Source organism: Silurus meridionalis, chromosome 11, assembly GCF_014805685.1.
Source record: "Silurus meridionalis isolate SWU-2019-XX chromosome 11, ASM1480568v1, whole genome shotgun sequence".
Lineage (NCBI taxonomy): Eukaryota > Metazoa > Chordata > Actinopteri > Siluriformes > Siluridae > Silurus > Silurus meridionalis.
In genome coordinates, this window is record NC_060894.1 from 22,052,074 (window position 1) to 22,076,435 (window position 24,362).

At 41.5% G+C, this 24,362-nt stretch overlaps 1 protein-coding gene across 10 annotated transcripts; it reads left to right on the forward strand.

Annotated features, from left to right (window-relative positions):
• Nucleotides 1-460: 460 nt before the first annotated feature.
• si:dkey-88l16.3 (low-density lipoprotein receptor-related protein 2) lies at nucleotides 461-23,338 on the forward strand. 10 transcript variants are annotated; one of them, XM_046861163.1, is made up of 56 exons: nucleotides 461-600; nucleotides 1,014-1,133; nucleotides 1,742-1,972; nucleotides 2,055-2,168; nucleotides 2,472-2,591; nucleotides 2,666-2,791; nucleotides 2,870-3,073; nucleotides 3,346-3,514; nucleotides 3,588-3,753; nucleotides 3,846-4,068; nucleotides 4,156-4,275; nucleotides 4,450-4,668; nucleotides 4,747-5,067; nucleotides 5,141-5,359; nucleotides 5,611-5,769; nucleotides 5,853-6,116; nucleotides 6,191-6,415; nucleotides 6,497-6,673; nucleotides 6,748-6,855; nucleotides 6,939-7,100; nucleotides 7,175-7,378; nucleotides 7,461-7,625; nucleotides 7,813-8,037; nucleotides 8,120-8,296; nucleotides 8,802-9,005; nucleotides 9,088-9,252; nucleotides 9,440-9,655; nucleotides 11,813-12,010; nucleotides 12,091-12,333; nucleotides 12,424-12,639; nucleotides 12,741-12,899; nucleotides 12,980-13,246; nucleotides 13,328-13,543; nucleotides 14,101-14,253; nucleotides 14,361-14,627; nucleotides 14,710-14,925; nucleotides 15,259-15,417; nucleotides 15,517-15,690; nucleotides 15,768-15,971; nucleotides 16,048-16,215; nucleotides 16,309-16,524; nucleotides 16,608-16,837; nucleotides 16,932-17,061; nucleotides 17,356-17,549; nucleotides 17,699-17,885; nucleotides 18,173-18,388; nucleotides 18,529-18,712; nucleotides 18,850-19,051; nucleotides 19,202-19,366; nucleotides 19,896-20,099; nucleotides 20,187-20,733; nucleotides 21,229-21,360; nucleotides 21,535-21,642; nucleotides 22,129-22,603; nucleotides 22,702-22,819; nucleotides 23,280-23,338. In XM_046861163.1, the coding sequence occupies exons 1-56, from the start codon at nucleotides 543-545 to the stop codon at nucleotides 23,301-23,303; spliced, it is 10,833 nt and encodes a 3,610-aa protein (XP_046717119.1). In that variant the 5' UTR covers nucleotides 461-542; the 3' UTR covers nucleotides 23,304-23,338. The 10 variants fall into 10 exon arrangements, 9 of the variants coding, with proteins under 9 accessions (XP_046717119.1, XP_046717121.1, XP_046717120.1 ...); XM_046861165.1 differs by having other exon boundaries at nucleotides 22,705-22,819; XM_046861164.1 differs by having other exon boundaries at nucleotides 12,744-12,899.
• The last annotated feature ends 1,024 nt before the right edge of the window (nucleotides 23,339-24,362 follow it).

Consider the following 24,362-nt stretch of genomic DNA (forward strand, 5'->3'; position numbering starts at 1 on the left):
TGGAGTAGCCTCATTTTAAAAACATTTGAAGAATAAGGAACAGATTTGTGTCTCTTATTAGAGCTCACTGATATTTTAAGCATGTGGCTGTAAATATATTAAATATAAATATATAAGCATTAAGCATTGAACTCTACTGTACAATAAAAGACAATATCTTAGCATTTATATTGTAATATTTACGTTTTTTTTTTTTTTATTAAACCAGAAAGCTTTGAATCGAAAACTGCATTAGTTTATTTATTTTAAAATATTAAGAAATTATAATTGAGGGTAATTATTGCAACTTTCATTTGAATAATTTATTTTGGTTTAATGCAACTTTCACTTTTCATTTAAGTTTGATATTTGGCCCTTTAGAGAAAAAAGTTTGGGGCCCCTGATTTATAAAATAAAAGGACATCATTGGCGATACCATTCGTTTGTCAGCTGTATTGAATCCCCCTATAATGGCTTGACTTGGTGGTTTCCAGGTGAATGAGCGCATAAAGGCGCATTTTGCGCGGCAGTGGCGCTGAATTTCTTCCCCGACCGGCGCAGGCATGGCCTCGCTGCACCTCTCCACAGTGGCAGCAGTTTTCAGTGTTTTATTAATGACAGGTAATATTTTTACAGCCTACGAAGAATTGCATCGTTTTGTCAGTGTCTAGAAGAAGGTCCAGAAATCCTAAATCGTTTATTTCTCCCTCCAAGTTTGACGCGCTTCACTATGATGCTTTACTTTTAGATATTTCATCCCTAATAACAAAACTGTAATAAACAATGTGTCTAAATGGGTTTGTGAACCGGATGTGCTAATATTCCTAATTACTAAGTTTTAATTGGACCAATGAACGTTGGTAATTGGATTATTATTGGTGCGCGTTAAGTTGAGCAGTTTGCGCCAGATGATTCCCAGGTGCTCCCAGTCCTGCCTCTGCATCCTCCCCGTTTCATTTTGTAGTATTGTTTAATAATAATAATTGCTTTTTGATTCTTTTTTTTTTATTAATTTTTTACTTTATTTATTTTAGGTCTGGCTGGAAAATGTGGCAGTAACCACTGGCAGTGTGATGATGGAGCCTGTATTCTCAGCTCCTGGAGATGTGATGGTGCAGGTGATTGCCTGGATGGATCTGATGAGATGGACTGCTGTACGTGTTCTTTCATTGGTTGAGATTGATTAGAAATACCCATCCATAATGTCATAACCCTTGTTTGCTAGTAATCACCTTGTGACCAAACTGGTAGACAATCTTAAGCATTTGTTCTGATTGTATGCTATTTTTATTTTTATTTTTTCTGCTTTACTTTGGGGAAATTCTTAAGTTCTCCTTGGGCCTTCTTAATCCAGCACACATTTGAATTTGCTGGATGCTCTTCCTGACTTAATCCTCCTTAGTTTATCCAGGTTTGAACTAGCCCTGGGAGTTTGCTGTATTCTAGCTGCAGTCAAATTAACCTAAATTTATCAGGTGACCCTGCCTGGTACTGTATTATCTAATCATTGAAATGATTGTGTTACATGTATAGTCAGTCTGTCTTTTTCGTTCCCTGTTTATAAAAAAAAAAAAAAATTGGGAAAACTACTGATCTGAAGTTGTGATTTTGTAGGCCTTGGATTTTGATGAAACTACCAGTCAGTCCTATTCTGCAATTCAATGGACTGAAACAGCTCATTCAAATGTCGGTGCTTTCTAGTTGAAGCTACAAAATGGATGCATTTAATAAATTAAGTTTATATCTCTCTAAAATTTTCCAGCCTGCCCTCCAGAGTACTTTGAGTGTTTTGATGGCACATTGTGTGTGATGGAGTCTGCGGTGTGTGATGGCCAAACCCAGTGTCCGGATGGGTCTGATGAACTGAACTGTAACCTGTATGAGGGCTGCCTCACGGGTGACTGGAAATGCAAGAACAGCATTTGCATCTCACTGAGCCTCCGGTGCAATGAGTTTGATGACTGTGGGGACGGCTCGGATGAAGAAGGCTGTGGTGAGCTGCAGTGGTCACTCAACATGTTGACGTTATTTTTGTAATTGCATGCATGTTAAATCCTTGTGTGTGTGTGTGGCAGGATATTGTGGAGATCTGAATGTGCGCTGTCCAAATGGAACTTGTTTGACCCTGAGAGAGAGGTGTGATGGAGTTCCTCATTGTTCTGATGGAAGAGATGAACCTGTTACATGTGGTATGGCTGCATCATTTGTTTCTTTTTCCATCATGTCCATAATTCTGCTTTTAAGATGTGCAATAAATCAGAAAGTGTATTACATTAATGCAGGTGTTTTAGTGTTTTGTGTTTTTTTTTTTTTTTTTTTAAAGAAAATTTTGGAAAAGCAGCTCCGATGACTGAAACTTCACATTTATTATAATTTGTCCTGTGCCACAAATTGCAGAAAGCTAAGATGTTGGATTTGAACTCGAAACAGGGGATATAAACACCGCTTTCTGTCCCGTCATCCTTTAACATTCTTGTTGAAACACATTTCAGGTAAAATGTGTCGAGATAAAAATGGTGGCTGTAGCCACACGTGCACTGATCAGCTCTGGGGAGCAATGTGCTCTTGCCCCAGTGGGATGAAGCTCTCAGCAAATGGAGCGAAGTGTGAAGGTAAATTATTTATTATTCAGTACCTTGTGAAAGTGTAGTGATTGCAAAATGATGAGGCTTTAATGTGTCTGTAGATGTTGATGAATGTGCTCAACCCTATGGACCCTGCATGCACATATGCATTAACACCAAAGGATCCTTCCAGTGCCGGTGCCGCCCAGGTTTCCAGCTACAAGGTGGTAACGTGTGCCAGACACAAGGTACTGTTAGGTGATCATTAATTCTGTATTCATCAATTAACAGATTTTCACATGGACTTTTTTTTTTTTTTTTGTCAGGAAACGATACTAAACTACTTACCACTAAGAAGGGACTTCTTGGTTTGATCGCTGTAAACGACAGATCGTTCTTACCGCTCACTGGAATCAGCAGTAACCCACTGGCTTTAACTTTTGACTTTGAACAGAACCTTGTTTTTTGGGCTGATGGGAACGGCAACATCTATAAAACTTTGGATCAGAAGAGCAGTGTCCTTTATTCAGGTTAGTTGGACCCAGTCTGTGCTGTCATATTCAGTGTGTTATCACAGAAGATGCCTACTTACCATGTTTACCATGAGATCTAAAGGATTCTTCTGCAGCATGTTTCATACAGCAGTTTCTCAGTGATTTGAGATTTGTGAACAGTAAAAATGGCTTAAATGTATTGGCGTATGGGTCATTTTTTGTGTGTTTAAATATGATTGTCCTTTTTAATGAATTGACATTTAAACATTTCTTCCCACTGCTTTAATGCTTGTTTTTCCTCTCTGAAGGACAAACTGGCATCAAGTCTCTAGCTGTTGATTGGCTCAATGGGCAACTTTACTGGACTAACGCCGAGCTAAAAGGCATTTATACAGGCGCGTATGATGGTAGTTCTGTTGGCGTAGTCTTATCCAAAGATACCGATCCAACAGATTTGGTTCTTCTTCCCACTGAAAGGTGTGTGCTGGTATATTGGATTGCATTTAGTGGTTAAATTTAACTGTTTATAGCATTTTCTATTTTTTTGTAGCACCATGTTTTGGATTAATAAAGGACCAAACATCTTGACTATTGAGAGCGCGGCAATGGACGGCTTCTTGAGGACTTCGTTGATGGTTGTAACTGCACAGTTACCGAGAGGTCTTGCGTTGGATGTGGCAGCACGAAGGTTGTACTGGATAAGTGAGTTCAAAAAGGTAGGAGCTTCTTACTTGATCGCCCCCCCCTCCAATTTTTTTAGGAAAAGTATTTTATTTTTTAATGTTAATTGTTTTAACGAACATTGCAGTCAGTTGAGACAGTAAAGGTGGATGGTACAGGACGGCACACCTTTCGGGAGTTCTTTAAAGGACGGGTTGGTCAGAATCTGGCCGTGTTTAATGGTTTGTTCTATTGGACTGAAGACAGGCGTTTGTGGCAAGCACCTGAAAACCAGCCTAGTAAAAAAAACTTTCTTCTAAAGGGAGAACTAACAACCGTAATGGTCTATCATGAACTTCAGCAGCCCAGAGGTAGGCCTACTGCACTGGTAGATTCAAATTCACTTGATAAATGTTTGGAAAGAAAAGTAATTGTTTTAATAATTATATGTGCACCAGGTCTTTCTCCATGTAGGAAATCAGGCTGTCAGCTCTGCATGCCCTCTCTAACCAGCCTTAGTGGTTACACCTGCTCCTGCTCTGAGGGAAAGCTTTCTGTGCAACGTGGATCATGTGAATGTATGTGATGGGAATCTCGTGCATTAATCACTCTGGTTAAATGATTCTAGTTACACAATTTTATCATTGTATTTAGGAGCTTATATATATTTGCTGTACATACTGTATATTGCTACTATTTGCACTAGATGTTAAACTGCTATTCTCCTCTACCCCATTCTGTCTGTTCTCTAGGGTTTAAACTTGCCTATGCAACACCCACAACCATATACACACTGGAATATACTACAAATGGTCCTGTTAAATCCATTCTCTTCTCCTCTGATGAGGACATTCAAGCATTTGATGTGGACTGGAAGAGAGGATTGGTTATTTGTGCCAATCTTACAGGCCACGTGAAGGTTCATGTGCTCAGGGAGGGTCGCTCAGAATATATACCAACTCTGAAGCCTGGTATGTGCCATAATGTAACTTTGCTCTTTTTATCCATATAAAATTGCCCTTTTTCTGAAAATTTATATTTTCTTTAAGTTTGTGTTGTCAGAGTTGACCAGAAAACTGGAAACTTCTACTGGGTTTCGTGTGATGAGCTCTCAGTTGGTGCCACCCATATTAGCCTCCCTGATCAGAGCGTTTCGAGCCATTTGTACCAGGCAAGTGGTGAAATCAATGACCTTTTCGTGGATTGGCAGCGAGGTCAGTTGTACTGGCTGGAGGACAGTCAGATCATCACCATGAAACTAGGCCTGTTGGGTGGAAATGCAAAAGCCATCTACCGCTCTGAAGACAAAAGTATCGGCCACGTTGTATTTGATCGCAGAGCCTACAGCGTCGTTTGGCACTCGCAAAATGGTCTGTAGTGTTGTTTTTGGTTTTGTTTTTCTTAATGAACTTCGAAAATGCATTATTTCCATTTCTCTTACAGAACTGCAAGTATTGAGTCTTCTGAAGAGGAAAAAGTACACTGCAGGTGAAGGATGGACTTTTCCAGGTTTGATCGCAGCTGCCTATGAGCCCTACATTGTGACTGTCCTCAATGACGTCATCACGCTGTGGAAACGGCAAGATGGAACACGTGTGAAGGCAGTGACTGTGGAAAGTGCCATTGTTGATGTAACTGTAGCTTTGAATGAATTACAGCAAGGTGAGTAGTTTTCCTTTTTTTTCCTATACCCAAAAGACGGATTGATTTTGTTCTTAACAGCTGATCTACACTATATTGCCCAGTTTGCAGACACCTGTTCATGTGTTTTTTGAGCATCACATTTTACATTCAGTCCCAATTTGCTCTTGTTTGTGGACGTTTTTTAGCTATTTTTGCTCCAGATTGGCACCTTTTGTATTGGTTCCTTGAGCGAGTACAAAAATAGTAATCCTTGTTTCCTCTTTCCTCAGATGCACCTCTGTCTTCTCCAGGAACAGACTGTGAAAAGCCTTCCATGTTGTGTAAAGAAACATCGTTGTGCATGCAGCAGGCTTGGCTTTGTGATGGAACAAAAGACTGCCCTGATGGATCAGATGAGATGAATTGTCGAGAGTTGTGTTCAAAAAGAGGTGCTTCAGGTTGCCAGAACAGTAAATTTCACACCATATTGTTCCATGGATTTTTATTGTGTTTCCCCCAAACTCTCTTCCAGGTGACTTTCAGTGTAAAGATGGAAGAAATTGTGTTGCACGATATCTGTTGTGTAATGGACGTCCTGACTGCACTGATGGCTCAGATGAGATGAGCTGTTCTCCTACAACCAACACCAAAAACGTCGCTCCCTTAAGGTGCCGCTTGGGTTCAAAACTCTGTCGGGATGGAAGTGACTGTGTCCACCACAGCCATGTGTGTGATGGACAGTTTGACTGTAAGGATGGATCGGATGAAGATGGCTGTGAACGTTGGTGCAAAGCAGGTAAATACTAACATCGCTTTATCACATGCCATCTTTTATTATTTTTAGGTCAAAAATAATAGATGTTTCTTCAGACCAGTTTCAGTGTGCTCATGGGAGGATGTGCATTGACAAGAAGCTGGTGTGTGATGGGACGCCTCAGTGTCAGGATCGCTCTGATGAAATGGACTGTTTTACACGCACCAAGAGCTGCAGCCATCGCTGTGATAATAAAACCCGCTGCATCCCAGACACCTTCCTGTGTGATGGAGAGAAAGACTGTCTAGATGGCACTGATGAAGCAGACTGTCGTGAGCTCTGTAATGAAGATGAACGCTTTTCATAATAGTTCGTGTAAATTTTCCATAAAATCTTAATGGGGTTTTGTTTGTTTTTTAAAGCTTCTGTTGCTGCGACTCCTAAAATTGAAAAGACTCCAGAACCAGTGTGTGAAAATCCTTCTGAAATGTGTCCCGGAACATCCCTGTGCATCAGTCAGTCTCAGCTGTGTGACGGGATGTTGGATTGTCCTGATGGGTTTGATGAGCTCCACTGTTTACACGCCTGTTCAGATCCAGGTACTGTGTGAATGCAGTATTTCTGAAATTGATTCTTGATCACATTTCTAACTGCTTAGAATTTTTCAATGTAGGCCACTTTCTGTGTAAGAACAAAAGGAAGTGTGTTGAACGAGCCCTGGTGTGTGATGGAGACAAGCACTGCAAGGACGGGTCTGATGAGGAGGACTGTGGACAAAAACGTGACTTCTCTTTTTCCAATTAATATTTCAATATTCTGAATTGTATTCTCTCAATTTTAATTTCTTTCCTGCTGGTACTGTAGCTCCTGGAATTAAAAAATCTCCAGAACCAGTGTGTGAAAGTCCTTCTGAAATGTGCCCGGGAACATCGCTGTGCATCAGTCAGTCTCAGCTGTGTGATGGGATGTTGGATTGTCCTGATGGGTTTGATGAGCTCCACTGTTTACACACCTGTTCTGATCCAGGTACTGTGTGAATGCAGTATTTCTGAAATTGATTCTTGATCACATTTCTAACTGCTTAGAATTTTTCAATGTAGGCCACTTTCTGTGTAAGAACAAGAGGAAGTGTGTTGAACAAGCCCTGCTGTGTGACGGTCGCTCGGACTGTTCTGATGGATCAGACGAGGCCCAGTGTCCGACTTGTCCTCTGCACTGTGACGAGGGGACGGTGTGTCTGACCAGCCAGCAGTTCTGTGATGGACGTATGGACTGTAAAGATGGCTTGGATGAGAGGAACTGCTGTATGTTCTGCTGTCATGAGAATTTTGTTCCTTTTAGGGAAATGTTTGTAATCAAGGTTAATTCTCTGACTTGGTTTTGTAGATAAACCTGGCAAAAAACCTACAAAATCATCCCTGAAATGTCCCCTGGGCTTCAAACCATGCCGAGATGGAAGTGACTGTATCCTCTATAATCACGTGTGTGATGGAGAAAAGGACTGCAAGGACGGGTCTGATGAGAGAAACTGTGAAAAGCAATGTAATAAAGGTAAAGACTTTACTTGTATTTTGTTACAAGGTTCCATCAGCCAATTAGTCATAGTTTCACATTGTCAATATGGCTAGCTGTTGAGGTGAAGTGATCAATATGTAATTTCTAACAATTTATCAGCTTTACACTGTAGTGTGTTTGCAGTAAAATGTTTTGTTTACACCCCATATCTTTTAATACCCAGACCAGTTTCAGTGTGCTCATGGGAGGATGTGCATCGACAAGAAGCTGGTGTGTGATGGGACGCCTCAGTGTCAGGATCGCTCTGATGAAATGGACTGTTTTACACGCACCAAGAGCTGCAGCCATCGCTGTGATAATAAAACCCGCTGCATCTCAGACACCTTCCTGTGTGACGGAGAGAAAGACTGTCTAGATGGCACTGATGAAGCAGACTGTCGTGAGCTCTGTAATGAAGATGAACGCTTTTCATAATAGTTCATGTGTAAATTTTCCATAAAATCTTAATGGGGTTTTGTTTGTTTTTAAAGCTTCTGTTGCTGCGACTCCTAAAATTGAAAAGACTCCAGAACCAGTGTGTGAAAATCCTTCTGAGATGTGTCCCGGAACATCCCTGTGCATCAGTCAGTCTCAGCTGTGTGACGGGATGTTGGATTGTCCTGATGGGTTTGATGAGCTCCACTGTTTACACGCCTGTTCAGATCCAGGTACTGTGTGAATGCAGTATTTCTGAAATTGATTCTTGATCACATTTCTAACTGCTTAGAATTTTTCAATGTAGGCCACTTTCTGTGTAAGAACAAAAGGAAGTGTGTTGAACGAGCCCTGGTGTGTGATGGAGAAAAGCACTGCAAGGACGGGTCTGATGAGGAGGACTGTGGACAAAACGTGACTTCTCTTCTTCCAATTAAGATTTCAATATTCTGTCTTGTATTCTCTATTTAATTCAGATACATTTTTCCTGCTGTTACTGTAGCTCCTGAAATTAAAAAGACTCCAGAACCAGTGTGTGAAAGTCCTTCTGAAATGTGCCCGGGAACATCGCTGTGCATCAGTCAGTCTCAGCTGTGTGATGGAATGTTGGATTGTCCTGATGGGTTTGATGAGCTCCACTGTTTACACGCCTGTTCAGATCCAGGTACTGTGTGAATGCAGGATTTCTGAAAGTGATTCCTGATCACATTTCTAACTGCTTAGAATTTTTCAATGTAGGCCACTTTCTGTGTAAGAACAAGAGGAAGTGTGTTGAACGAGCCCTGGTGTGTGACGGTCGCTCGGACTGTTCTGATGGATCAGACGAGGCCCAGTGTCCGACTTGTCCTCTGCACTGTGACGAGGGGACGGTGTGTCTGACCAGCCAGCAGTTCTGTGATGGACGTATGGACTGTAAAGATGGCTTGGATGAGAGGAACTGCTGTATGTTCTGCTGTCATGAGAATTTTGTTCCTTTTAGGGAAATGTTTGTAATCAAGGTTAATTCTCTGACTTGGTTTTGTAGATAAACCTGGCAAAAAACCTACAAAATCATCCCTGAAATGTCCCCTGGGCTTCAAACCATGCCGAGATGGAAGTGACTGTATCCTCTATAATCACGTGTGTGATGGAGAAAAGGACTGCAAGGACGGGTCTGATGAGAGAAACTGTGAAAAGCAATGTAATAAAGGTAAAGACTTTACTTGTATTTTGTTACAAGGTTCCATCAGCCAATTAGTCATAGTTTCACATTGTCAATATGGCTAGCTGTTGAGGTGAAGTGATCAATATGTAATTTCTAACAGTTTATCAGCTTTACACTGTAGTGTGTTTGCAGTAAAATGTTTTGTTTACACCCCATATCTTTTAATACCCAGACCAGTTTCAGTGTGCTCATGGGAGGATGTGCATCGACAAGAAGCTGGTGTGTGATGGGACGCCTCAGTGTCAGGATCGCTCTGATGAAATGGACTGTTTTAAACGTACCGAAAGCTGCAGCCATCGCTGTGATAATAAAACCCGCTGCATCTCAGACACCTTCCTGTGTGATGGAGAGAAAGACTGTCTAGATGGCACTGATGAAGCAGACTGTCATGAGCTCTGTAATGAAGATGAACGCTTTTCATAATAGTTCATGTGTAAATTTTCCATAAAATCTTAATGGGGTTTTGTTTGTTTTTATAAGCTTCTGTTGCTGCGACTCCAAAAGTTGAAAAGACTCCAGAACCAGTGTGTGAAAGTCCTTCTGAGATGTGTCCCGGAACATCCCTGTGCATCAGTCAGTCTCAGCTGTGTGACGGGATGTTGGATTGTCCTGATGGGTTTGATGAGCTCCACTGTTTACACGCCTGTTCAGATCCAGGTACTGTGTGAATGCAGTATTTCTGAAATTGATTCTTGATCACATTTCTAACTGTATGCCCCCAAACCCCCCCATGTAGGCCACTTCCTGTGTAAGAACAAAAGGAAGTGTGTTGAACGAGCCCTGGTGTGTGATGGAGAAAAGCACTGCAAGGACGGGTCTGATGAGGAGGACTGTGGACAAAAACGTGACTTTTCTCTTCTTCCAATTAAGATTTCAATATTCTGTCTTGTATTCTCTATTTAATTCAGATACATTTTTCCTGCTGTTACTGTAGCTCCTGAAATTAAAAAGACTCCAGAACCAGTGTGTGAAAGTCCTTCTGTAATGTGTCCCGGAACATCGCTGTGCATCAGTCAGTCTCAGCTGTGTGATGGAATGTTGGATTGTCCTGATGGGTTTGATGAGCTCCACTGTTTACACACCTGTTCTGATCCAGGTACTGTGTGAATGCAGGATTTCTGAAAGTGATTCCTGATCACATTTCTAACTGCTTAGAATTTTCTCCATGTAGGCCACTTCCTGTGTAAGAACAAGAGGAAGTGTGTTGAACGAGCCCTGCTGTGTGACGGTCGCTCGGACTGTTCTGATGGTTCAGACGAGGCCCAGTGTCCAACTTGTCCTCTGCACTGTGACGAGGGGACGGTGTGTCTGACCAGCCAGCAGTTCTGTGATGGACGTATGGACTGTAAAGATGGCTTGGATGAGAGGAACTGCTGTATGTTCTGCTGTCATAAGAATTTTGTTCCTTTTAGGGAAATGTTTGTAATCAAGGTTAATTCTGACTTGGTTTTGTAGATAAACCTGGCAAAAAACCTACAAAATCATCCCTAAAATGTCCCCTGGGCTTCAAACCATGCCGAGATGGAAGTGACTGTATCCTCTATAATCACGTGTGTGATGGAGAAAAGGACTGCAAGGACGGGTCTGATGAGAGAAACTGTGAAAAGCAATGTAATAAAGGTAAACTTAATCATTATAATAATCATCAGCTTTACACTGTAGCCTGTTTGCAATGAAACGATTCTGTGCTCACCGATTCTTATAATACCTCAGACCAGTTTCAGTGTGCTCATGGGAGGATGTGCATCGACAAGAAGCTGGTGTGTGATGGGACGCCTCAGTGTCAGGATCGCTCTGATGAAATGGACTGTTTTAAACGTACCGAAAGTTGCAGCCATCGCTGTGATAATAAAACCCGCTGCATCTCAGACACCTTCCTGTGTGATGGAGAGAGACTGTCTAGATGGCACTGATGAAGCAGACTGTCGTGAGTTTCAATATTTTAGTTTTCTTTTTTTTTGGTTATGCTGACCACTAAACAGTATTTAATTGAAGAGTAGTTATCTACAGTGAACTCTCCTAATAACCAGTACTATACTAAACTTTGTTCACTTTTACTCTCACGATCATTTACTGGTCATGTTGAAAGAATTTAACACCAGACAGTAGTTATGATGAAACTGTCCAGATTGGATTATCCATTGGAGCAAACGAAATGAATGTTTAGACGTGTGACGTTCCAAAGTGTGAGGAAATTGTCATTGGTAGAGTATTAGGATGAATCGGGCAGGTTGCTAAGCTTCACTAAGAGAAACACATGAACAGTTATGTATTCAACTCTAATACAAGAATATACAATGTTATGAATGTACGTTCAATGCCACCCAGATGGGTTGGTTTCCCTTTTTAAATCTGGTTCCTCTAAAGGTTTCTCCCTCATACAATCTGAGTTTTTCTTTGCACTTGTAAGGAACGAACATGCATTATTTTATTTTTGTATAGCTGCTTTGAGACCATGTTAATTAAATGCTATACAAATAAACATTAATTGAATTATACATGGATTTAAATTGGTGTGCATTATGATCAGAAATTTATTCCACAGCTGGAGATTCCACAGACACGAAGGCATCTTCTAAAGTGGTGCCAATAACTTTATCAGCTAATCAGGACTGTAGAAGCCCCTCGATGTTCTGTGAGAGCACATCATTGTGCATGTCCCCGACTCAACTCTGTGATGGAAAGTTGGATTGTCCTGATGGCTCTGATGAGCTTTCCTGTATAGATTCATGTCAGGAGAAGGGTAATGTGCATGTGTGCTTGAAAATGGTTTACTTGTCCTAGAAGCAGAAAAATAAGTAACACTTTACTCTACTTTTCAAGGTGACTTCCTTTGTAAGGAACAGAAAAAGTGTATTGAGGTGCATCTGAGGTGTGATGGACGTTCAGACTGCACTGACGGCTCTGATGAGGCAGATTGTCTTGCACCTGGTTTTAAGTGTCGCTTGGGTTCAAAACTCTGTAGGGATGGCAGCGACTGTATCCTGAACACCCATGTGTGTGATGGAGAGCTGGACTGTAAGGATGGATCTGATGAAGATGGATGTGACCTTCAGTGTAATCAAGGTTGGATTTAAAACACAAATTTTTTTTGGTGGAGCAGATGACCGTTTTGAGATGAAGGCTTTTAAAATTCACATCTGTTTTTCCTCCCAGGGCAGTTTCAGTGTCGTAATAGCAGGATGTGCATCAGCAGGAAGCAGGTGTGTGACGGGGTTCCTCAGTGTCCCGATAACTCGGATGAATCAACATGCTGGAAGCCTTCACGAAGCTGCGCGTTGCGCTGTGATCAGAACAGTCACTGTATTCCGGAGATCTTTATTTGCAACGGGATCAGGGATTGCTGGGACGGATCTGATGAAACTGACTGCGGTACGTCACAAAAAAAATTTTTTAAATCCTCTTGAGTTTGCAGGAGTTGTTTTCTCTCGACTCGGCTGAGCTTTGAATGTTTACGCAGTTATATTTTTCAGCAGGAAACCCAGGACCACATTCCCTTTGCAAAAGCCCATTTATACCATGCCTGGCAACCTCAAAGTGCATCTCCCAGAGTCAACTCTGTGATGGCAAAAAGGACTGTACTGATGGGTCTGATGAAAGACCATGCCTTCAGAGCTGTCCTTATGATGGGGGTAAAATAATTTATCCCTCCCATGTTATTAGATGCCTCTTCAGAAGTGCTCTGAATAAGACTTGATGTCTTCTCTTTTAGATGACTTTCTGTGTAAAGACCGGAGGAGATGTATTGACAGGAATCTGGTCTGTGATGGACATCCTCACTGCACGGATGCTTCTGATGAGGTGGACTGTCCGACCGTAGCTGCTTATTCAACCGAAGACACTCCCATGAAGTGCCGTTTGGGGTTGACCCCCTGTAAGGATGGCAGCGACTGTATCTTGCACAGTCATTTGTGTGATGGAGAGAATGACTGCAAAGATGGATCTGATGAAGAGGGATGCGATGTTAATTGCAAAACTGGTAAGAAAACGAAGCCAAATCACATCCTTTATGATCTCTGGTTCCGACCTGATCGTTTTTCTCTTCTTAAACCATTTCTAGGGCAGTTTCAGTGTGCTCATGGAAGGAAGTGCATTGATGCTTCTTTCGTGTGTGATGGCAAACCACAGTGTCAGGATCGCTCTGATGAAATGGACTGCTTCCAACGCACAAAGAGTTGTAGCCATCGGTGTGACAATAAAACGCGCTGCATCCCAAAAAACTTCCTGTGTGATGGAGAGAGAGACTGTATTGATGGCACTGACGAATCAGACTGTGGTAAGACTTTTATTCTTGGCTTGGAAATGGCATGTTTTATTTATATTAGTCTTTTGGCTGACGCTCTTATCCAGTGCTACCTACATTTATTTTATTGATGCACCTGATCAGCTATGGGGTTAAGGGGCTTGTTTAGGGGCCCAGGAGTGGCAGTTTGGTGTGGCTGGGATTAAATCTAATGACCACCTGATCCAATGCCTTAAGCTACCAGCCTTGTTTTTTGAAAATTTCTGCAATTTACCTCTGCAAAGTGTAGCATATTGATTTTCTGAAGTAACATTTACAATTAATCTATGGCCAGTTTATTAGACAAATCGTTCACATACAGGACTTCACACAGAGCTTCCAGAAGCAAAGCAAAAAGAGGAAATGGTGTACAAAATAAACCTCCAGATATCCCCTTTTTCCTGTCTGCCTTGGTAATGCATAATGAAAATTCCTCTCCTCTGATGTAGTGCCATAGGATTAAACACTTGACATTTCAACCTGCTGTTATTGATTGCCTTTCTTACTGATTTGAAACTGACTTTTACAATGATCTTGCTCTCACGCTGTAGGCTATCCTACACAGCTGCAACGATGTGAGGCTCCTTCCGTGTTGTGTCGAGGGGGGAAACTATGCATCTCGAACTCTAAACTGTGTGATGGAAAGCGTGATTGTCCCGATGGCTTCGATGAAGAAGCTTGTTTCAAGAAATGTCCAAAATCAGGTACTGGAATAATCCATGAAATCCTGATGCAAATCAGGACTGTATGATGGTTTAATGGCTTTTTCTGGGAATTGATTTGATTTTTTTTTTTTTTTTTTTAAATACAGGTGACTTTTTGTGTAAGGACCGAAGGAAGTGTGTTGAGAATGGTTTGGTCTGCGATGGCCGCCCTGACTGCAATGATTCCTCTGATGAGGAAGGGTGTCCCAGGGTTCCTGTGAAGCCAAACAAACCAGGACCACTGAAGTGTCGTCTGGGTTGGAGACCTTGTAAGGACGGAAGCAAGTGTGTGCTCTATAGTCATGTATGTGATGGAGAGGTTGACTGTAAAGACGGTTCTGATGAAGACGACTGTCAGTATCAGTGTAGACCAGGTAAAGTATATGGAAAGCTCTTAATTTGAATAGTGAATTTTAGCATGTGTTTAGGATGGTTTTTTTGTGCAATTTGTCCCAGACCAGTTTCAGTGTGCTCATGGGAGGCTGTGCATCGACAAGAAGCTGGTGTGTGATGGGACGCCTCAGTGTCAGGATCGCTCTGATGAAATGGACTGCTTTACACGCACCAAGAGCTGCAGCCATCGCTGTGATAATAAAACCCGCTGCATCCCAGACACCTTCTTGTGTGACGGAGAGAAAGACTGTCTAGATGGCACTGATGAAGCAGACTGTAGTAAGTGTCTTTATAAAGAGTGTCCTAAATATATTTCTGGTTATTTAGAAATATATATTTTTCATAGAAAAAGGGCCATTAAACATCAGTGACTCTGCATTAGGTGTAAAAATGGTCATACACAGTCGCAAGATATTTTTATAGCAAACTTTTGTGGAGCTGTAATTCTTTAAAATGACTCGTGTGGCAACGTTTTGAGTTCCTATTTTATACTGGATGCAGAACGGTGGTATTTACAGCACAAAGACTAAAGTTTGGCAGGCAGGGTTACAGATTACCTACTTTAATGTTACATTTTGGACATTAAATGGGAGTAATTGCTGTATTTCACAGCTGAGAGTAATACGAAAAAATCTGGACCTCCGTCCCTGAAATGCGCTGTGGGCTTCAGACCATGCAGGGATGGAAGTGAGTGTATCCTCTCCAGTCATATGTGTGATGGAGAAAAGGACTGTAAGGACAGGTCTGATGAGCAGGACTGTAGGCGCAAAGGTAATCAGCTTCCGCAATAAGATGTTGGCGTTTTGTAAAGTTTTTTCCTGTATTACATGACACTTTTTTTTTTTTTTTTTTATTGCTGTTGTTTTGCAGTTGTCCCTGAAGCTTCACCAGATAAAAAAACTCCAGAACCAGTGTGTGAAAATCCTTCTGTAATGTGTCCCGGAACATCCCTGTGCATCAGTCAGTCTCAGCTGTGTGATGGGATGTTGGATTGTCCTGATGGGTTTGATGAGCTCCACTGTTTACACGCCTGTTCAGATCCAGGTACTGTGTGAATGCAGTATTTCTGAAATTGATTCCTGATCACATTTCTAACTGCTTTGCGTTTTCCCTTTATGTAGGCCACTTCCTGTGTAAGAACAAGAGGAAGTGTGTTGAACGAGCCCTGGTGTGTGACGGTCGCTCGGACTGTTCTGATGGTTCAGACGAGGCCCAGTGTCCTACTTGTCCTCTGCACTGTGACGAGGGGACGGTGTGTCTGACCAGCCAGCAGTTCTGTGATGGACGTATGGACTGTAAAGATGGCTTCGACGAGAAGAAATGCCGTATGTCCATTTTGCATTTTAATTAGCATTTAAGTGGGCAAAATGTCTTGTGCAAACATCTGAATGTATTTTACAGATAAGGGTCAGAAAAATACTGCAGGCTCTTCAGCTCTGAAATGCCGTCTGGGCTTCAAACCATGCAGGGACGGAAGTGAGTGTATCCTCTCCAGTCATGTGTGTGATGGAGAAAAGGACTGCAAGGACGGGTCTGATGAGAAGGATTGTGAACGGCAGTGTAAAAAAAGTAGGATTTTTTTTTTTTTTTTTTGTGTGCATTATTTCTAGCACGAGTATGGATTGGTCAGAGTAATTCTCTTTTTCTCTCTAATCCTTGTAGGCCAGTTCCAGTGTGCTCATGGGAAAATGTGTATTGATCAGAAGCAAGTGTGTGATGGGACCCCGCAGTGTCAGGATCGCTCTGATGAAGTGAACTGTTTTAAACCATCTGAATCCTGCAGCCATCACTGTGATAACAGAACCCGTTGCATCCCTGAATCTTTCCTTTGCGATGGTGAGAGAGACTGTTTAGATGGAACAGATGAGACCAGCTGTGGTGAGCTTCGGGAGGGGAATAGAATACTTCATTGGTACTACATATTGCTAATTGTCTTACACTGGTGTTTAACAATCTTTCAGCAAAGGAGCCATGTTTACGAGGTCAATTTCAATGTGTGAATGGGCAGTGTGTGCCCGTGAGTGTTCGCTGTGACGGGCATGCGGATTGTTATGATCAGTCTGATGAGAAGAGCTGTCGTAAACCTCCACACTGCCCCCTGGAGCAGCGCTGCCCCAACAGCCATGTGTGCCTGCTGAAAGAATGGTTTTGTGATGGACACAAAGACTGCCCTGATGGATCTGATGAACAGGTGTGAACTTTTGATTTAAAAATCGACACAATAATGGAAAAGTCGTACCCTTACGATGTCTCCTAAAGATGTTTGTATTTTACTGATCTTTAAGAATTGCAAGGCCTCTCCTGTGCAATGTGGAGCATTCCAGTGGTCTTGTGCATCGAAAGATCAGTGCATTCCTACATTCTGGAGATGTGATGGCGTTAACGACTGTAAAGACCACAGCGATGAAGCTGGATGTGGGTACAACTCTTAATGTGTTTTTTTTTTTTTTTTTTTTTTTTTGGGTTTCATCAAATATATAACATGTGAATGTGTCAAATATGAATTGGCCAAAAAACTTACCACTCTTAATTCTTATTTGTTTCTTTTAACCAAGCACTTGAAGGTTATGGGCCTTTTTTAAGGGTCCCAAAAGTGGTGTTTGGAATTTAACTCAACCATTCGATCCTTTGTAAAACATCAAGTCTCATCACATTTGCTCTTCGAGGTTAAGAAGGAATGGAGATAAAGAATTTGCAATTTGGATTTAGGTGGCCAGACGAAATGCTCCACACACATGTTCAAGTGTGGCAGTGAGGAGTGTTTGGACTACAGGCTGGTGTGCGATGGCACTGCTAACTGTCTGGATGAGTCCGATGAGGGTCCTGGATGTCGCAGCAATAATTGTTCTGGTCCAAACCCACCGCGGTGTGAGCACATCTGCATCAACACTCCTCATGGAGCGGTTAGTCCTTATTATTTTTTGCTAATGGATCCAGTCTGTTATATGGGTTTATTTTGCTGGAAAGGTTTCTGGCTGCATGTACAGTTTTTAAAAATAAGTTACCTAAATATCCAGAAGTTTGTATTTTATAAAAGTTTTTTTCCTCCCAGAAATGTGGGTGTCAACCAGGCTTTAGGATTCAGCCAGATGGTTTGTACTGTGCAGATGTAGATGAGTGTATGGAGAGTCGGCCTCCTGTGTGTACCCACAAATGCATGAACACGCATGGCTCCTACATGTGCAAGTGTCATCCGGAGTTCATACTGGAACCAGACGGCAGCAGTTGTAAGACACAAAGTATGTCCAGTTGGTCTTTAATACACTGGATTCTGTGTGATCTTTGTTTTGTGCAACAAAAACTTGAAGGTCAATGGTGTACATGCAGTTAGATGTCTAGCACATATAATTAGTCTGATCAAACTTCGTATGTAACCTACATAAAGGGTAATTTGAGGTTGATTTTAGACTAATGTTCCTGGTCTTGATAGTTTTCTGGGTTGTTTTTGTGCAGGACCAAGCTTATTGGCTGTACATCACTGATTTAATATTATAACTAGGTTCCTGTTGTGCCTTTTTTTTTGCAGAGGAGCCTAGTCTTTTGGCATCGGTGCAGTATGAAGTGCTGTTTATGGGCCTGCGCAGCAGCAATATGGAGATGCTTCTTTCCCCGGGCCTAAAGCCCATCTTTTCTCTGGACTATGACTGGAAGGAACAACGGGTGTTCTGGGTCTGTCTGCAGGAGCAAAGCATCAAATACGCAGTGCATGGAGAAAAGGGCTACATCAAGACTCTCGTTAAAGGTTGGAAGTTTGATGCCAATTAAATCATTTTCTTTTAGGGATCATGTACCAGAAATTGGTGCACAAATGCGAGTGTTTAACCAGAAGATTAATATAGTTCTTGGTATTAAGGTGCAGAAAATGTCTTCCCCTTTATACAGGTGTGAAATCGGACTCTATTGCTGTAGACTGGCTTGCGAGAAACCTGTACTGGGTGGATGGAGTTGCTGGCCAGATTTTAGCTGTGAGAATTGGTGACAGTGTATTAAAGCAACAGAATGTGACTGTGATTCTGGATGAAGACCTTGAGCAGCCTCGTTCTCTGGTGCTTCTCCCACAGAAAGGGTCAGCAAGAGCCCGATTGTGCTTTTAATTTGTTGTTTATTCAAGGACACATTTGTTAATGAAGTGTTGAAATGTAAATGTTTTTTTCCCTCCTGGACAAAATCTTGAATCCTTGAACAATATTTGGATATTTTTAGGATAATGCTGTGGTCAGCGATTGGGAAGAAGCCTCGGATCGAGCAAGCTGGCATGGACGGTTCGGAGAGGAAGTTGCTACTCGGCCATGGTTTAAACTGGCCTGTAGCCTTGGCTGTGGATATCGTGACTGATCGGATTTACTGGGCAGATGAAAAGCTCCAGTGCATTGGTTCAGCCACAATGGATGGCAAAGATATCAGGGTAAATAGGTTTATCTTTTACTTAGAATTGTTCCTGATGGTCTGAAAGCTGACCAGCTTTCAAGCCTGTGTACTTTAAAGTGAACTTGCATGCAGCGTGGATCATTAGCTAGAAAGTAATGAATGCTGTTTTTTCTTTTCCTTTGTGAAGCTTCTCCAGTTGACTGAGACTTCAAGCCTTTACTCTGTAGCAGTTTTTAATGACATGGTGTACTGGTCTGACACTAGAAGACAGGCCATCCATGGGGCTCACAAACTTACTGGCAAGAACCGCAAAGTTATTCTTAAAAGACCTGGTCAACCATTTGGTCTCAAAGTAAGCATTTATCTCTTTTTTTTTTTTTTTATGGATACTGGATAAAAGTGTAAAATAGTACTGAATCATGAAAATGTGCTAAATTATATGAATATTTTCAATAATATAATTGTACAATCTCTCCATACAGCGCGCAGTCTTGGGTGCAACACAAACAGCACGTGCTACCTGTGACTGGCCTCTAGAGGCCGCTCTTGTAATGACAGTAGTAGCTGTAAAAAAAAAAAATATAGTTAAGGATTTTTGCTGATGGTTCCAGCAATCAAACAAAAAAAACACTGTGCCTCGACCTCTGTTAATAACTACGGAAAATTGGTTTGAAAGCCAACTTTTATCAAATACGGATATGAAGAGTTAAACATGTATTGAAAAGATTTTATTTCCCTGGCATTGCTCAGAGGTCTGTTCCAAATGTGGTCGTGGGCCATTGTCTATAAACACCTAGTTTAGACAATGAATGAAGAAATCCATAAATAATTTAAACCTAAAGGTTCTAATATTGTGATAATGTTCTGTTTCCTATATCCAGATTGTCCACCCTCTGATCCAGTATAAAGTACCTAACCCCTGCGAGAGACTCCGATGTTCTCACATGTGTGTGTTATCCCCAGAGGGTAGTGCATCATGTCGTTGCCCAACAGGACTGCTGTTGGCTGAGGATGGATTTACTTGTAGCCCACCTGTGAACTCCTCTTCTTTTTTACTGCTACTTTCTCCTACTAGACTTACAAAGGTATAAAAATCGAGAAGATGGCTACAAAGAGTATTCTTGGTCTTACAGTTGTACACTGAAGATTAAGTGATTGTCTCTGCTCTATAGGTTTTCACCAGAACCTTGCATGGTCAGGTTGGACTAAAGCAGTGGCCCACCCACCAGGCCCAGTCTCTTCCTGGTATAAACGAAGCCTTAGATATGGACTTGGTTCTTAGTGACGACACGCTTTACGTGGCAGATGTTGGCCAAGCCTCTGTAGCTAAGATTAAACTGGGTGACTCCATGATGCCAGAGCTCCAGATGTTGCAGTTATCAGGGGATATAATAACTGCCCTGGCTGTGGACTGGATCACTCACAACTTGTATTGGAGCAGCAGCAAGAAACCTCAGATTTATGCCACGTCAGCAGGTGGAACATTCACCAGCGTGGTTCTACAGGCCAGGCTTCAGGACCCCACCTCCATTGCACTGCACCCACCCACAGGGAGGATGTGCTTCACAGCCATGGAGACATCCGGGAAAGATGTTTTGCCCCAGGTGGACTGTGCTGCCATGGATGGACGGAATCAAATGGTGCTTTGGAGGAAAACACGGCTTCCCAATTTCCTGACTTTCTCAAGCCAGGGTACAACAGTTTACTGGGCGGACGTTGGTAAGCTTAAAGCTTGGAAGGTTGCAGAACTATGATTTTATAAAATATTCATTTATATCCCAAGATCTTCTCGGCCAGAATTGACTGGGTTTTTTTTTTCTCAGTATATTTATGGCCTTTGAAGGTTTTTGGAAGTCTATGATGCATAAAAAATTAATAATAAATAACAGTATGGACTAGGGGTGTAACAGTACACACAATTCACGGTTTGGTTCAGTGTTGGTACACAGAAGTAATAAAACTTAACACAACTTTACACAGTTCATCGTATAATGGAATAAAGGAAATAAATAATGGAATAAATCAATTTTATACACTTTTTAATATTGATTAAATTGGCATGATTCGGTACAAATACGCGCAGTTACGCCCCTAATACACTGACCCAATTATACACATTATTTCTATCTGCATTTTAATATTGGAATCTTTATCACAGTAATTTAGTTTTGTTTTTAACGCTGTTTTAATTGCGATACCGTTCTCTTCTTCCAGCCACTGAACTGATTTGCTCTGTGGGCATTGATGGATCAAATTACAGGGAATATAAAACTGGAACTGCATCTCCTTTAATCGTGTCTTTAACTCGCAGTGAAAATATCCTCTTCTGGATCACGAGGTTCAATGGTAACAGCACGGTTGGGTGATTTGTTTGTTTTTTACCAGCAGGTGGCGGTGTTTTTAAAACTGCTGCACACTTCGTCCTTTAATATTGATTTTTTTTTTTTTCTTGTTGCACACTGTAGTAATCCCTCATTTATAGGTGTGATTAATATTTCTCCATTAATTAACTCCTTGCAGGCACAACCAGTGTATGGTTCAGTGATGGCATCCAGCCTAAAAAGTTGTGGTTTGAAGTGGAAACAAACCTTATAGCACTGAAGGCGTTCAGCACAAACAGCCAGAAAGGTAGTTTTATTGTGCACTTCACACCACCAGTTCTTTCACCCTTATCTCTCTTGAAACTTACTGTCTTTTCTTCTTTTTATGTTCTTGTTCCACTGGAGTCCTTTGGGGACTTTAAATAGATCATGTGATACCTGCTGGCCTGTAGAACGAGTTCAAGTAGCCACATTTCAGGCCTCTCCCTTTTTCCTTTTTTAGTGCCCATGTAGCTGTAGAACTTGTCTGGCAACTAGATGCATACTTTGTATGCAACTTCTGGACTTGCATCTAGTTTTAGGGGAATTATGAGCTCAGTGGTTAAGATGTTGGGAAAAGTTAAAATCCCACCACCACTAAACTGCCACTTCTGGGCTCTTAAGCACGGCCCTTAACTGCTTAGTTATATGGACGAGATAATGTTGGTCTGGATGTGGGTATCTACCAGAGTTTGGTGATCTTGTCATGCACACAATTGTCATAATCTAATTGGTCATTCATTTTTGGAAACAGGAACCAACCTGTGTGCGAAGAACAATGGTGGTTGCAGCCACTTGTGCCTGGCGTACCCTGGGGGACGTACCTGCCGCTGTACACATGACTACATCGCTGTCCATGAAAACCAGTGTGTATCTGGCGACCAGTGTCCAACAGGTTCAAAGCCTTGCAGAGATGGATACAAGTGCCTCTCCACTACCAGATTCTGTGATCAAATTCCAGATTGCCAGGATGGCTCTGATGAAGAGGGATGCCATATGCAGGAAAATGAGGTGTTGGTCCATGCAATGGGAGGCCAGTCTTGCAATTCGGACCTCTGTAATGGCAGAGGGAGCTGTGAAATGCAAAAAGGGAAACCGGTCTGTAATTGTGCACTGGGGTACGCTGGGCAGTTCTGTCAGGACGAGGCATCCAGCAGCGTTCCCATCATCCTCACAGTAATTTTTATCATCTCCCTAGTTATATTGGCTGCAGCAGTTATGAGATGGAGGTACGTCTGTATGTTGAAGCTAAATCATTAAAACACTGTTCCACTCATTAGTTTGTGCTGGATTAAATATTGTCTGAATATCATTTACTTTTGCACAGAAGATGGAAATCAAGAAGAGGTCTGTCTCTGGATAAGGAAACCCTCATGAAGGACATGGAGGAACAGGAGGCATGCTCAGAGAATTTTTCAAATGAACTCTACAACCCAGTGGAGGAGGTAGCGGGTTTAAGTTCAAGCTTGATATTTATAAATAACCTAATTTGATTGGAAAGTTGGATTTGTTCCCCTTGAAGGATTTCACACTTCGTCTAAATTATAAGATGGCTCGTGATATACTTGTAACTAATTTGAACATTTAGTCATGACCACATTTTTCAGTTTTGGAAGATTTTATAAATATTACAGCAAATACCATGTGTATAAATTACCATGATCTTGTAAATTGTGATCTGTGGAATTTTTAGCAAGTCAAATAGCTTTTGAAAGAGACGGTCCCTTTTATCTCCTGCCCAAAGTTCATTCCCTGATCATTATAAGTCACCAGTCTTTTGATCTTGTAAAATTGGTGGCTTTTTGAGATTTTAAACAATTTCCAGGTCAATTTGTGTTAAAATGGCTTTAATTGAACTGTAGTGTTTTGTATTTGGTCCTGAAAATATTTTTCTTTCTTCCACAGGAACAATCGACATGTGTTGAATGATGGATTAAATGAAAATAAAGGTATTGAGCTAAAAACCCTGGTGGTGTTTTTCTTTTGCAGTAGCCTGGAGTACTGAGCTGCTGTCTCAACTTCAGATCTTAAAAGGACAAAAACTACAGACTGCCTGGTATCTAGTTTGACTTGTTTAACATACTGCAATTGCACACAAGACCTGTTTTGTCTGGTCATGCAAAGCGAGATTGGGTTTCGTTACAGTCTGGCAGAAGCAGCACCCGAATTTAAGCTGCGTTTGCAAAACTCCTGTTTTTACTTTCGATTATAACATGAACTACAGCCAAAAAAACAAAAGGAGAAATGTGTGGATGAGTAGATAAATATAAACCCCACTGTAGTCATAAATAGGAACTCAATCTAAGTAAACACTAATCACAAAACAATTGTTAAATGTGTTTAATAAAAACTGCAAAGATACATGATTGTTAATGTTATGGAATCTCTTGCTTTGAAATGTGTGCCAGGTTGGTTTGAGTTCACACTACTGCTAATCTGTGACTTTTACACACAATGGAACAAACACATTCAGCAAATGTCAGCTCAGTGTTGCAACACCTTTGTTACCTGAGGGAGTTCCAAGGTGTATGTCTAGAAAGGTTTGAACTGAGAAATCATCTCAATTAAACCACTCTTTACAATCATGGTGAGCTGAAAAGAATCTCGAGCAGCAGAAGACCACCCAAACTGCATCGGTCAACCTGGAACAGGATTCTGTAGCTGCAATGAAGACACATTGTGTTCATTAATAAATACAATATGATTTGACTAGGACAACTTGATTTAAAAATGATCAGATTGTGACAAGTCTATACTTTAAAACCCCCTGGAGACATGCCATGTGCCAGCCTTCTTCAAAACCTAAGCCATCGTCCCAGTCCCCAAAAACACAAGGATCACAGGACTTGATGATTACAGACCCGTCGCCCTGAATTCTATGGTCAGCAAGTCTTAAGTGCTGCCTGTTGTCCTACCTTAAGAACATTACATCAGATCTGTAGACGATGCTGTGAACGTAGCCCTCCACTACATCCCCTAACATTTAAA

Excerpts from the sequence above, each read along its gene's own strand:
- si:dkey-88l16.3 (XM_046861163.1), top strand. The coding sequence starts at position 543 with ATGGCCTCGCTGCACCTCTCCACAGTGGCAGCAGTTTTCAGTGTTTTA. Across the intron at positions 2,592-2,665 it reads AAATGGAGCGAAGTGTGAAG|ATGTTGATGAATGTGCTCAA; the intron begins GTAAATTATTTA and ends ATGTGTCTGTAG. Across the intron at positions 12,334-12,423 it reads TGACCTTCAGTGTAATCAAG|GGCAGTTTCAGTGTCGTAAT; the intron begins GTTGGATTTAAA and ends TTTTCCTCCCAG.